We start from the raw sequence: 13228 nt of genomic DNA, 5'->3' as shown, positions 1-13228 counted from the left end.
AGGATGCTGGGTGATCAAAGAGTGGGCTAATCAGCTTGGATGGATCAGCAAACTGTGGTGGCTGCAAAACCAGATGACTCTTGGTTTGTGCCCTCTCCAAAGGGTCAGATGTGCCCTCTGATGGCCTCTGGTGCTGGGTCAGGGCTGTTTGACACTGATGTAGCCCGAGGTTGAAGCTGTGAAATGTCCAGCAGGGGTGTGTGCTCGGGAGCCCGGGGCAGTGGCGCTCACCCAGGCGTGAGGAGCAATCCATGGAGCTGCCTCGGGAAGAACCCGATGGTTTGTGGTCCAGGAGCTGTGTTGTGATGAAATGATCTGCCTTTTGCATAGCAGATATAACAAACTCTGCAAGGCTGGGGACTCCTTCAAACTGCATGAATGAGTTTGCTGATGATTTGCCAAAATACGCAGATTATTCTCCTATGGTGCGTTGGTTTAATTAGAGATCCAGGGAACCACCTGACTTTGCCTAAAATTCCTGCCAGCTCTATCAGCAGGTAACCTGCTCTGCACCAAGACTAGCAGAACTCTAGGCTGTTGATTACCATTTGTGTTACAGGAGCTTCAAAATTCCTTTTTAGGATCAGGCAGTGCTTTGCTCAGTAATCAAAACTTTCCAGTGCTTCTTTTACAAAGCATGGGGCACCTCACTGGTGCTTGCCTTGCCTTTAGCTTTTTTATGTATTCTGTCTTACTGTGCTGAGTTGAAACTTGCTCAAGGCAGAAGAATTATAAAATTAGCATAGAGGGACAGATGAAAAAAAAAGTAAATAAATTCTTTGTTTTTCTTTTGTAGCACCAATCTGTGCTAGCCTGATTTCTACACAGAAACTTTAAATAGAAATGTATGTTTTCCTTTGAAATATCCCAGAAAAAGAAACCAAAGGTATCCCAAAATAGTTAGCGAACTACAATAGCTTGATGAAAGTGTCTTTACAGTGTTTCACTGTGCTTTGAATTCTTTGAGGTTTACCCAGCTTTCTTCAGCACCCTCTATAAATGCTGAATCACTGTAGGACATCTAACAAGACTTAATTCATTCACTGCCTTCAGTTCAGGAGCTGTGATTATGGGATGGTCTCTGTGTACTTTTTTTCTCCCATGCAGCAACTTAATTTTAGACTTACTGATCTAAGAACCACAGGAGATTGACTCTGGCTTTTCTTCTGTTGATATGAACCAGGATGTCCTGCTGAAGTACGTGAAGATGCAGTGCTGGAAAAGTACTTGCAGTCTTTTCCAGAGCTGTGTGTATTTATTGCACAGGCATCTGAACATGTATCTCCATTGTCTGGCTATCTCTGCTTTCAAACACTAAGTTTCAAAGTTGTGAGCTGCTCTCAAGCCTGGAGCTTTCTGATTGCACAGGCTGGTTGGTCATCTTCTGCCCTATATATTGAGCTGCATTAGGTTGACTCTGCTTTCCTGTTGAAATAAGAGGTGGAAATGTGGAGAATCTGAGAATCTGTTGGGCCTTTCAGTGTGTGCATTTTCATGAACCTCTGAAAGCACAACGTTTGCTCAGATCTTGTATCTCTAACAGACTCCTGAAACAAATAGGTGTGATTTAGATTGTGCTGAAAAAAAGGAAAAGCATCTATTTCAGCATGTTATTCATGAGCAGTAAGACACTCCTAGCTAACCACAGTTTAGGTCAGAGGAAGATGCTGGGTGAAGAGGGCTTGGACTCACCCTAACTAATGAAACCAAGGCCCAGAGCTTTGAATTGGCTTGCTGTCTTGCAGAAAATCCAGGATCCCAAGAGAACCAAGCAGCTTTTTACAGTGCTTGTGCTTTTCTGTTCATTCACAGTTTGTTTGTTAGATGTCATTTGCATGAATAGTCAAACAGTGTTTTAATTCTGTTCCATCAATGTTTTCAAGCCAAGTTTCCCTTTGGCACACAACAGCGATACAGTTGTTCGGTTACTCAACGATTGTTAAAAGAGGCTTAGGTTAAATTCTGGAAGTTAATGAGAGAGTGGTGTGCACCAATTTGGATTATGCCTTATGAACTAATTAAATACTTATTTACATGCTGTGTTTACTGTCCTCTATACACAGCAGTTTTTGTTTAATACTCATTTCATGTACAGGTAATTTGCAGCTTATTTCAACCTCATATCCTTGATGTGAGTACTCTCTTCTCATCACACAAAGAGGGAGGCAAATCAATATCCCTGCCTCCCTTGACAGTGTTCAAGGGTCTTTTTCCTGGGTGAAAGAATTTTTGTAAAGCAAAATGTGTTTATGTCTTATCTCTTTATAATCTGTGCTGAGCAATGGTCCTCAAAGTAAAAATAAGAGCATTTTTAAAATTTCAGAATATAAAGTTAGTCTTCTAAAGTCTTATTTAAACATGCAAAGAGATGATCTGATTTCCAGAGGGGTTGTTTACAAAGCAGATTTGAACATAATCAGCTCCTTCTACCCCGCAAGGAAAACAGAAGCCCCTGAGGCCACTCATAGCCATGGGCTCCTCATCCACCATCCTTATCCAAGGATCTGCTTGCACATCAACCAGCAATGAGCCTGCATCCCAGGCATCCCCCAGAATGTTCCCCAGGTGCCCTGCAGGGTGTGAACCTCCTCCTGGAGCTGCGGTTCAGCAGGACACTCAGGACTGTTGAAAATTTGGATGTCTACCAGGCATAAAATAAGGCTCTTCTGTCAAAAAATACTGATGAAACAAATTAAAATTCACTATAAAATGTCAGTGGGGATTGCTTAGCAAAAACTACACTGATGTATTTAATTTTAATGGTTTTTGAAGAGATAAAATATGGGCCATTAAAACTGGGGCTGATTGAAGTAGCAGGACATTATTTACCATGTTTAAAATGAAAGATTCCCTGAAAGTTATTTATTACCTTGAAGTAATGAATCTAGTTTGCAGGAATAAATGAAATCTAGGTCCATCCAGCAAAATAGTTCAGTTTGGTGCAACCTTTACCAAGGGAACGAGGTTTTAGGGAAGGAACTTGCCTTGCAGGGATCTCATCTGCCTCTTCTAATTTGTAAAGCTAAACCCCTGCCATTTGGCCAAGTCTCATGCAGTCTTCATCACTGAATACTTAAATCAGCCTCGTTAACAGTTAATATTTGCCCAGCTTGCCTGTAGCAGTGTTTCCTAAGTAATTGTTATTCATCCACATTTCATTCTGTACTCTAAATATTTACAGTTTTCTTTTCAGTGTTCCTGGGGTGATTTCCCCATGTGTGTGTTCAGTTATGTAGCTCTGGTATTAAAAAAAAAAAAAAAAAAAAAAAAAAGACAATTTTAACTTGCTGGCATTTTGTAGCTTTTGTTCTGCTTGCAAAGTTTAACACTGATGAGTTTTGACACACAATAAAGCCAGCTCATGTGCCTGACCAGCTTTTTGGAGGAGCCACATCCTTTTGGCAGAGTGTGATATGATGGGTCCCAGATGGAAGAGTTACAGGGTGCAGCTGAGCTGATCTGGTGAATGGCTCTTGGGAGAGAGGTCCTGTCTCTCTGCTCACTCTTCCCCTTCCCTATGCATGGTCCTGCTCAGCAGAGGAATATTTGGGATTTTGCCTGGATTGCCATGCTCCAGGTTCCAGTGGGTCAGCTCAGCTGCATGGTGTGGGTGCACCATGATACCTCCAAGTGCAATTGGGCTGGCACTTATATACCTGTTAATCTCAAGTCTCTCTATATGTCTATATCATCTATATGTATATCTATCTCTCTCTATATTTATTTTAAATGATTCCCTAAATTATGGCCTGTTAGGAGATTACAGCAGAGTTTGGAAAAAAACCCATTCCCTCTCTCATTAGTGGAGTTTTTCATGTTTTAAATATGATCACAAAGTGGTGTCTGGCCTAATGACAGAGCATAAAAGGTACTGGCTGTATCACTGCCTTCATAGTTACCATTGTTAAAGCACTGAACTCTTTTGCAGGTTAATGAAATTTATCATGATGAGTCCCTGGGTGCTCACATTAACGTTGTCTTGGTGAGGATAATCCTGCTGAGCTACGGCAAGGTAAGGAAAGGTTAATTTAAACGGATGATATCAATATCTATAGACTTCATTCTTTTATGAACAGTGCAGTTACTTGGGCCATGTATTTGTTTTGTATTTTAATCCATATATATTATCCTTACTAGTCTGTGAATATAAAGAACTTTCATTTTTATATATATCTGTTTATCATTTACACTTTACATTTCAAATAATTTCAATTTCTTCTGGGTTTTCCCTTTGTCATTTGAAGTTACTGCTTAGCTCTGGCAGTCTGTCTTTTCACATTTGTTTGGAATAGTCCGTGAAACATAGAGAACATTTTAGTTCCTAAAGAAAACACAACTGTGTTCTGGTTCAACTGTATGTAAGTAACAGTAAACACAAGGTCAGTTCTGCAAGATGCTGAGGTCTACGGCCGCTTTCTAAGAACTCATTTATACTTGTGCTTATTATCAGGGGAGCTACACGTGTGCTTAAAGTTAAATGGGTGTTCTGTGGAATAGGGGCCAGAAGGCAAGAGCTCTGCAGATCAAATCTGTAATTAAAAATATCAAGTGCTCTTTCTCTCAGTTTCTGTGGAAGGGGTTGCTCCACAGACAAAACTTGGATAAAGAGGGACAAAATGTTAAATGGGTTTCAAAAGCATTGATCTGTTCAGTACCTGTGTCCTGCTAGTGCCAAGTCATTCCATGGGAACAAGAACAGGACATTTCAAGTATGTTGATAACTGCTTTGGTTAAGGACATGTGATTTTAGTGCTCTCCAATGCAGCATCAGGCCCAGCTGCTCAGAGCAGAGTGTTAATGTCTAATGCACCTTCCTGTGACTGGAGTGCTGGGATTTCCATGTTCGTGTAGTAAACCTGGATTCTGGATGATCCATGTCTGTTCATGGAAGTTGCTGGAATGCTGGCAAAGAGCCAGTGCACATGGTGAAGCTCCACTGGCATTCACCAGCTTATCCTGCTCAATACCAGCTGAGAATTTTCCTTCCTGGTGCAAATGAGGGAGCTCTCAAGTTTAGTCTGGACTCTGCAGGAGACTGATTACCTGGATACAGGTTAAATTTTTCTGTTGGAGGTTCCTCATCTGAGAACAAAACACACCAATCCATCTCTGCTTTTCCTGCAGTGATGATGATGATGATGACGACATAGTTATGCAGTTTGGATAAGCTTAATCAGATGTATGTCCTAAAGTAAATGTAAAAAAAGGTCATATTTGCCATTTTGTGATTGAAAGTTCATGGAGCGTGTAGTTAACATTGAATTACAAAATGGTTGAAATATCCTTGTAATTGCTGTAATGGCAAAAATTTGATTGCAAATTGACTTATGAATCTCATACAAACCTGATGTTGCAATACTGGTGGAAGCCAGCAGAATTAGTACCTGGGCTAGTCACTTTGCAGTCCTTAGTTCATGGGTGTTTCATAATTGTTATGTGTTCAGTATTATTAATCTTTAGCCCTATAGATCTACCTCAGTGTGAGCTCTGGTTATTTCTGCCAGGTTCCAGATGGCAGATAGTGGCTACAGCAGTCATCATTCCATCTTAAGGATCTTTGTTTTCTTGTGAAGAGCAAAGCTTTGTCAGTTTATAATTTGAAAGTTACCAGTTTCATATTCTTTAGACAGGAGAGCTGAGGCGGAAGACAGAAGCCATCATTTTTTGGCAGGTCTTTGGCCACATCACAGAAGTAGCATTTGCAGGTCTGTGTAATCTGCTTGTGGATATTCTGCTTCTGGATTCTACTTCCACAACCTGCAGTGGACAATGCTATAGCTTCTGAGTTGTCCTGCTGGTTTCAGTGGAATAATTCTGCTATCACAAGCTTTCCCCAAAGACAATTTCTCTTGTATTTCCATATCTGATTCTAGTTTATATGAAAGACAATCTATAGCTTTCTAAAAATAGCAAAAAGCATGTATTAAAGTTATCATTCCAGAGCTCCTCTGCTTTATGGTATAGAAACCTGCATACCATGGCTGTATAAGAATACATCCTTTTCTGTTCATGTTTTTAAAATTCCTGATCAGAGGACTAGTACCAGGGATTAGGAAGGTGAGGAGATTTTTCTTTAAAGGTTTGGGATACTTTAGCAGTGGAAAAGCAGAGAGAAGAAGCGTATAGTTCTTATTTTCTGAACCTGTTCTGAGGAATTAGAACAAAGCCTTGGATATTTTACTGTCCCACACACAAGGACTAACATTTTTTAGGTAACTATATATTCAAAATACATAGTATTAAGTAGGGTATGTGTACAAGTTAAGGCAGTGCATGAATGAAGCAGTGTGGTTGGCTTCACAACATGAAAATGTTATCCCAGTCTTGTTTGAGTAAGCATTTCTTTTGAAAGCATGGAGCTAATATCTTCAGATTCATTTGCTTCACTGCAGGCAATTTATATATATTATCAAGGGTGCCATTTAAATAATCATAATAATTACATTACTGTTCTGTAATTGATGAAGTATGTACCATCAACGTCAGGTTTATGACAGCACTCTCAGCTATTGCCAATTCTCCACCCCTGAGCAGCCTTCTACTGTATTGTGGGTTTTTCAGACAATTATTTTATACAATATGTCATCTGTTGATAAGTATAATATGGACAATACTTGAGTTGCATAGCAACCAACCTTTCACTGGTTCTTGCTTGAAGGTACTCCACTCTTTCGAACGTACTTATATTTTAATATTCTCAAACACAGGCAACTGTACGTGCAGAAGTTTCAGTAATTTCAGGAATAGAATTAATTGCCTGGGTAAGATGAAAAATGGAAGATATTCCTTAGTGATCACATACTGAAATTACTTCAGGGACAAATTCAAAAGATCTGACATGGTTTTACTGAATTAGCACTTTGTGTGAGTTATCACCTCGGGACTTTGAGGGGTGGCAGGTTGAGCCCTGCCAAGAGCACCGGGCTTGGGCTCTGGCTGGGTGGTGTGTTTGGGGAGCAGGCAGAGTGTGGCTGGGCTGGTACAGATTTGCAGGACTTTGCAGGAGCTGCCAGCCCTTCCCTGACTCCCCACTTTTCTCTTAGTACTTCCTACAAATTATGTACCACAGACTGATGCGAAGGCTTCAGCTGTGCCTTCCTGCTGCCCACTCAATTATCAATTCCATCATTAGGATAGAAAAATGTGTTCTGCAAAGCTCCATATCTGTGTTGGCTTCAGAAGCCACAATGCAGTTCTCTGCATTTTCTTGGCATTGACTTCCAAAATCACTGGCTTTTTTGATGGGATGGGATACTGCAAATAAGTAAACAGGATACATGCAGTGCATTTTTCTTCAAATGGGAAAGAGCTGAGCGGGCTCGCTTCTGCCTTTTTGACTTCAGTAGTAGGAAGATTGGTTCCAAATTTTGGCAACTGAGGATATATTTGAGATTAATATAATTCAATGTTTGTGCGAATTATTCCACTTAGACCTATTTTGGTTGCAACAGCCCTGTAATACAGCTAGCTCTAGAATACTCAGGGAAACAAGGAAAGCAACCACGAGCACCAAGTGCAGAGGAGGTTGCAAGAGATGAGCTGAGCATGCATTTAAAAACCCTGACTGGTTATTCTGAAATTTGTTTGGAAACATTTAAATAGTGAGCACTGCATAAAATCCTCTCATCGCCTCTTTGAGGTGAATGAATAAAGATTATTATTCCCATTTTACAGCTAAAAAAACAAAGATGTTAAGTGTTATTTTCCAAGGCCACACGGAAGGCCACTGGCAGGCTGGGGATAAGACCTCATAAATTCCTGGCTGCAGCCCCACGCTCTGTCCACTGACAATGGTGACTCTGTGTGCAGATGAGCTGCCCTTGCACAGCACAGAGGAAAGCACAGGTTAGCTGGGATGGATGTAATTAATACAGTGATTAATGAAAAAACACTTGGAACAAGTTTTGCAGAGACTACAGAGGTTTCAATAAATGCAGCCACCTGAGGATTTGTGAGGGTTATTTCTTGGGAAATGTGAGTGTGGCAGTGCAGGACACCCCCGAGCTCTCCTTTGGCACCATGCACAGCCCGAGTGTATTCAGCCTGGAGCAGGGTGGGATGGGCTGAGGGATGCTGGCTCTGCTCCGTGGCATCTGGAAATGCAACCAGCAGGGAGAGAAAACCCACATAAGCTGTAAACCAGTGTCGGCATCACAACAAGTGGTTGGACTCTGACCATGTGTTAGCTTGGTCAGAGTGAAAGAGGAACCTGACTACCACTGCAGAGAGCCTCTCAAATAGCTTAGAGGGGGGAAGAAAACCTGCATGACTTTTAGGTAGCAGTTCAGGAAGAAGGTGCTGTGGGGTGGATGCCTGCAACCTCATAGGACAGGACTGATCAACTGAGAAGGACTTTTCAATTTTGTATGTCTGATATATTAGCAGAGCTCCTGCTGCCTTCATTTGGGACAGGGCTTTACCTTTGATATTTTCATAGCATGATTCTCTCTTTATCTCTGCCATCTGACCTTTTCATGTCTAAGCTTGATGCAAGCAGGAGAGATGTTCTTGGTTCAGCCAAGATGGAAGTGGTGGTTCAGGTTGAGTCAGGTTCTTCTTGATCTCTGTTTCCCATAAGGCAGACTTGGAAGCACAAATCAGGTTTATTTCTTAAATCTGGTGTTTGTCCTTACTATTTTGCTGTTGACCCTGCTGTTTCCCTGGAGGGAAAGGGATAAGCACCTCCACTTACCTCTGCCGCTCCCAGGAAGGTGCAAAGACTCTGTCTGAGAGCACCTGTGCCTGGCAGTGCAAGGATGTTGTTAGCTGCACATTAGGGCCATGGAATAGCTGTGCTTGGAATGGACCTCTGGACATCATCTAGTCCAATTGCCCTGCTCAGAGCAAAGTCAGCTGGAGCACATTGTTCAGGACTTTGTTCAGCTTGGTTTTGCATATTTCCAGAGACTCCATAACCTCTCTGGACAACCCTTGCAATGTTTGAAGTTTTATGGTAAAACTTCAGTAACAATCCTAAAGGCTTTTTTTTTCTTGCCCATTGCCTCTTCTCCTTTCTCTGGATACCACTGAGAAGACTCTCTGTCATCTTTATTCCCTGCCCAATAGGTATTTATATATTTTGAGATCGTCCTGAGCCTCCTTCAGCCTCTCCTTGTACTAGGTCACAAATGTGAGTTGAGTATCTTATTTTTCCACTGACATTGGTAGATGCAGAAGACCTGAAAGAATCAGCAGGAATCAAGCCCTGGCCTTACAAATGTGTCTGAAGATGGAGTTGTTGACCCCAGCATTTGGCCATATCCAGTAACCAGCTCTGCACAGGCTGAGTTGCAAGGCCAGGACCTACATATGATGTAGCATTTTGGCAGCTGTTCATATTTTTTCACTGTTTTCATATGTTTCTTATGGGGATAAAGAGAAGAGATACTGCCCCTCCTGTTTTTTATCTGGGTGAATTGTTGAATTCCCTTATTTATATATTAGACTCAGAGTTTATAATTTCCCAGTGTGTTTTGTTGGGACCTTGAAGAATGTGGAGCTGGCTGATAGCATAAACAGTACTTTGTACTCCTGATCTGCTTACATTTATACAGAATTAGATACTGAAAAATGTTTACAAACTGCTGCCATAAGAAAGATTTACAAATCCTTTGAATGCAAAATGACAGTTTGCTGAATGAGCTACTTTTGTTAGTTTGGTTACCATGGAAGTTCAATAATTGTATTTATTTATCTTTTGTTTGTCTGGTTCAGGATGAGAGAAGAATATAGAAGTTCTAATCCAATATCCAATGAGCAACAGAAGTGCCAAGTAGAAGCAATGTAAACAGTGTGTTTTGCAGAGACTTTACACATTCAGGAAGGGAAAATCATATGTTAAATTGTTTCCTGAACGTGTGCACTGCTGTGGTCCAACTTTTCCTACTATGGTTCGAAGCCTGTCATGTTTAGAATATTTCTGCTTCTCCTGGAGCTACTGAAGAGCTGCAAAGCCTTCTCCGTTGGTTCTCTTGGAGCACCACCTAATGGATGAGTTAGGAAAGGTTCCAAGCTTCTGACCAGTTTAAATTTCTTATGTTGTTATCACCAGGTACCTGCTCATCATCACTTTGCGAAGTTGTATCCAGTGATGCCAAATATCAGATAAATAAAACATTTGTTTAAGGGGAGCTGCCATTCCGTGTGTGACACCAGTGTGTCTTTCACATGGGCTGGCAGCTTGAACATTCTTGAAAGGCTTGGGTAGAATATAGACTAAATCTGCAGTTTTCTTCTAAGATAACTTTGACATCGTTAAAGAAAAAAAAATTACATATTTCTTCCTTGCCCCACAATCTCCACAAGTATTTGAAGGACTTTCCACAGCTTCATTAATGACTTCTTCAGTGTGTTTATATAAGAGAACTGATAACTTCCAAAAGGATAAGACAGAGAGCAAAGAAAGGTCAGACACCTCTCTGGCTTTCAACCATTTCTTACTGCTCTGCTTTGCCTCTTTGTATGAATGGTAGTTGCAACTCAGACATCTTTTATTTTTATTTACGTTTTTGTTGTTGTTATTTTTTGGTTATTTTTTCTGCTTCCATCTAAGAAGGAAGGGAGTGGAGAAGAAATGAAGACGGAAACAAAAAAAGGAAGGAAAGTGTGCAGCATTGGTAGATGTTGAGTTTCCCAGAGAAAAGGCCTCAGCTAGTTCTGTAGGGCAGACTGTCCTCATCACCCTCTGTGGTGTCTCCTTGCCTGGGAGATGTTTTCCCAGCTGAGCCCTTTCCACTCCTTGGCCAACATCTCATTCTGTTTCCATCAGCAGTTCACAGATTTTTTGCCTTTCTTGCTGTGAGAAGGAAAGTTTCTCTTTCCATTGGCAGTTTTCCTGCTGATCAGCTGAGTAATGCTCTCCACAGGCCTGCTGTCCTGCTTGGAAAGAGGTCCTTCCCAGCCAGGTCGGCGCTCCCAGCCAGCTGCAGGACCTGTGAGTTCCTGGCAGTGTGAGCCCTTTGCTGGCCAAGAGTAACACCTACACCTCTTCTCCATGTGCAGCCTGCTGGCCCCCAACTTCCCCTGTTTGCTGTGTGACAAAGAGGGATTTTACCTTTCAGCCCTTATTACAGCACACAGCTCATCTCTTTTCCTCTTTCTCATTTGCTTTGTCCACTTAATAAAGGGTTTGGCTCTGGTGAAAGCCCACGTTGACTTCCAAAAGAAAATATTATTAAGTGTTATCTGATATCTCTACAATAGTAATTTTTGGACAACATCCTTGTAAAACATATGACATCTGCCCTGTCAACTAACAAGCTCTGCCTGGTGCCGTGATCTCCTAAGCTCCTTTCTTCAGGACAGCAGCATTTATCTGTAAAGGCAAAGCAGCTGGAAAAAGTGGATAAAATTCTATATAATGGCATGCCTGGCTTAGGAAGTCTTTGATCCAAAGACCACTGGAGCCTTGGAGGTTCTTTGGAGGGAACACTGCCTCTAATTCCCTTCCCTGGCCATACCATTGCCTGCTGTGAGGAGAGGACCATGGTGTTCGTGGTTCTTCAGTCTCAGGCAGTGCAGTTGCACAGCACAGTGAGCGTGACTCACTGGTGGTTCCCTGGCCATGCAATATTTGCTGTTAGCACTGTTGGAGCCTTTCTGATCTGAAAGTCTTTGGCAAACTGCAGAACGTGGGTGTACAGGTGAAAATTTGCTAGGCATCAAGTGGGTTTCTCTTTTCAGGCTGCTGCATTACAGTGAGGAAAGACAAGGGATTAGTGACCAGATGATTTGAGTGCTCAGTGGACTTGGAGTACTCAGCAGACAGATTCAGTTTTTCCTCTCACTCTTTGAAGTCCTCCTCACTTACAGACTTGCTACTTACATTCATAGCACATGGACACTCAAAATAATTGACTTCCTACTGGATGTCTTGTTTCCCAACTTAAAGAGCAGTAAGGCTCGGTTTTATGATGTTAAAGTTGTGTCATTGGCAAAAAAGTTGGGTCAGCTAAAACATCTTTTATAGGACTTGTGTGTTCTAAGTTTCCCCTTTTATGTGAAAGGGGTTTTTTTCTTTCTCCCTGTTGTGTTGGATGCAAAAACCCCACAATGCTCCACACTGACCAGTTGGTCCAACTTCATTTGCTCGAAGACAAACTCTAAAATCAGTGTTTTGATAAGTAATCATTGAGGTTCTCTTGGACTGAGTCTGTGGTTTTGCTCTTGGAATGGGCTCAGAATACAGCAAGAGAGTTGTTGACTCATGGCAGATGCCAGGGCAGTGCCTGAGCCACGGGAGCTGCTGCTTTGCTGTGCCACACTGCTCTGGCCCCTGGCAGACTCGATGTTAATCAGAGCAGTGCTGAAACCTGCTCTCTTGGTTCATTCAGAGACAAATATTCTGCTTTTGTGATGGACTCCACCGACAAGGGTTTGGTTTAGCAGGCAGGGAAGAGATGACAGAGGACAGCTATAAAGCAGTGGTTATTAGCAAATAATTGACATTTTATTTTCTATGCCTTTTTGCTGATCATGCAAATTCAAGACTCCTTTTCAAATAATTGGATACCCTTAAACAAAGCATATGTTGATAGGGTGTGTGTTTTCATTGTTTTCTGATCATTGTGTCTTAAATGATGCAATTTTTCATTTGGTAGAATGTACACAAGGAGGTCATTATGAAATAAAGAAGTATTAGCAAACATCAGAAAATACTAGAAAACTAGAGACTTCTCAACTTCATTTTACAGCATTCTTTGCTTTTGAGTCTTGCAGTCAGATTCTTTTATTGAGCTCCTTGAAGGAATTTATCTTTTTTGTGCTGTTTTAGAGAAATAAGAGTGAAGGTGACATAGATAAGTTTGTGTTTGTTTGCTTTTTTGTTTTTGTTTTACCACTGATGGATGTTATTAAAGACCTCAGCAACAGTCAAACCCTGTTTAACAGACTAGGATTTTTCTTGAAGAGTCAGGATTTTGCCCTGTATAGTGACTCAAAATTTGTTTAAGTATGTTCTTATAAATATACAACGATTCAATAAAGGCACCACAACTGTCCCACCATTTTAAATACAGTTATTAGTTCATTTTCCAAGGGAATTATGACTGGAAGCAGTGTGATCCAGCACAAGATTATATTACAACTTTTTCATTTCACAGTGGTATCAGAATCCAAACTGTGCCTCTATTTGGTTTATAAATTTGTTTTTGTGAACATTTGCAGAATTGTAATATCTTAGTTTTGCCAAAATCAGACCTCAGTTTGGCAGACACTTCTTTTATCAATT

General features: G+C 41.2%; 1 protein-coding gene across 1 annotated transcript in view; it reads left to right on the top strand.

The window, feature by feature from the left end:
* ADAMTS2 (ADAM metallopeptidase with thrombospondin type 1 motif 2) overlaps nt 1–13228 on the top strand; it is a 172984-nt gene that overhangs the window by 122016 nt on the left and 37740 nt on the right. Inside the window, exon 5 of the mRNA XM_041482157.1 lies at nt 3929–4012. Within this exon, the coding sequence (XP_041338091.1) occupies nt 3929–4012 (84 nt within the window). The remainder of the gene's footprint in view (nt 1–3928; nt 4013–13228) is intronic.

The sequence above is a fragment of the Pyrgilauda ruficollis genome, unplaced genomic scaffold (assembly GCF_017590135.1).
Source record: "Pyrgilauda ruficollis isolate IOZ18807 unplaced genomic scaffold, ASM1759013v1 scaffold57, whole genome shotgun sequence".
Taxonomy (NCBI): Eukaryota; Metazoa; Chordata; class Aves; order Passeriformes; family Passeridae; genus Pyrgilauda; species Pyrgilauda ruficollis.
The sequence above is the reverse complement of the archived record's forward strand: the minus strand, read 5'-3'. Positions and strand labels throughout refer to the sequence as shown.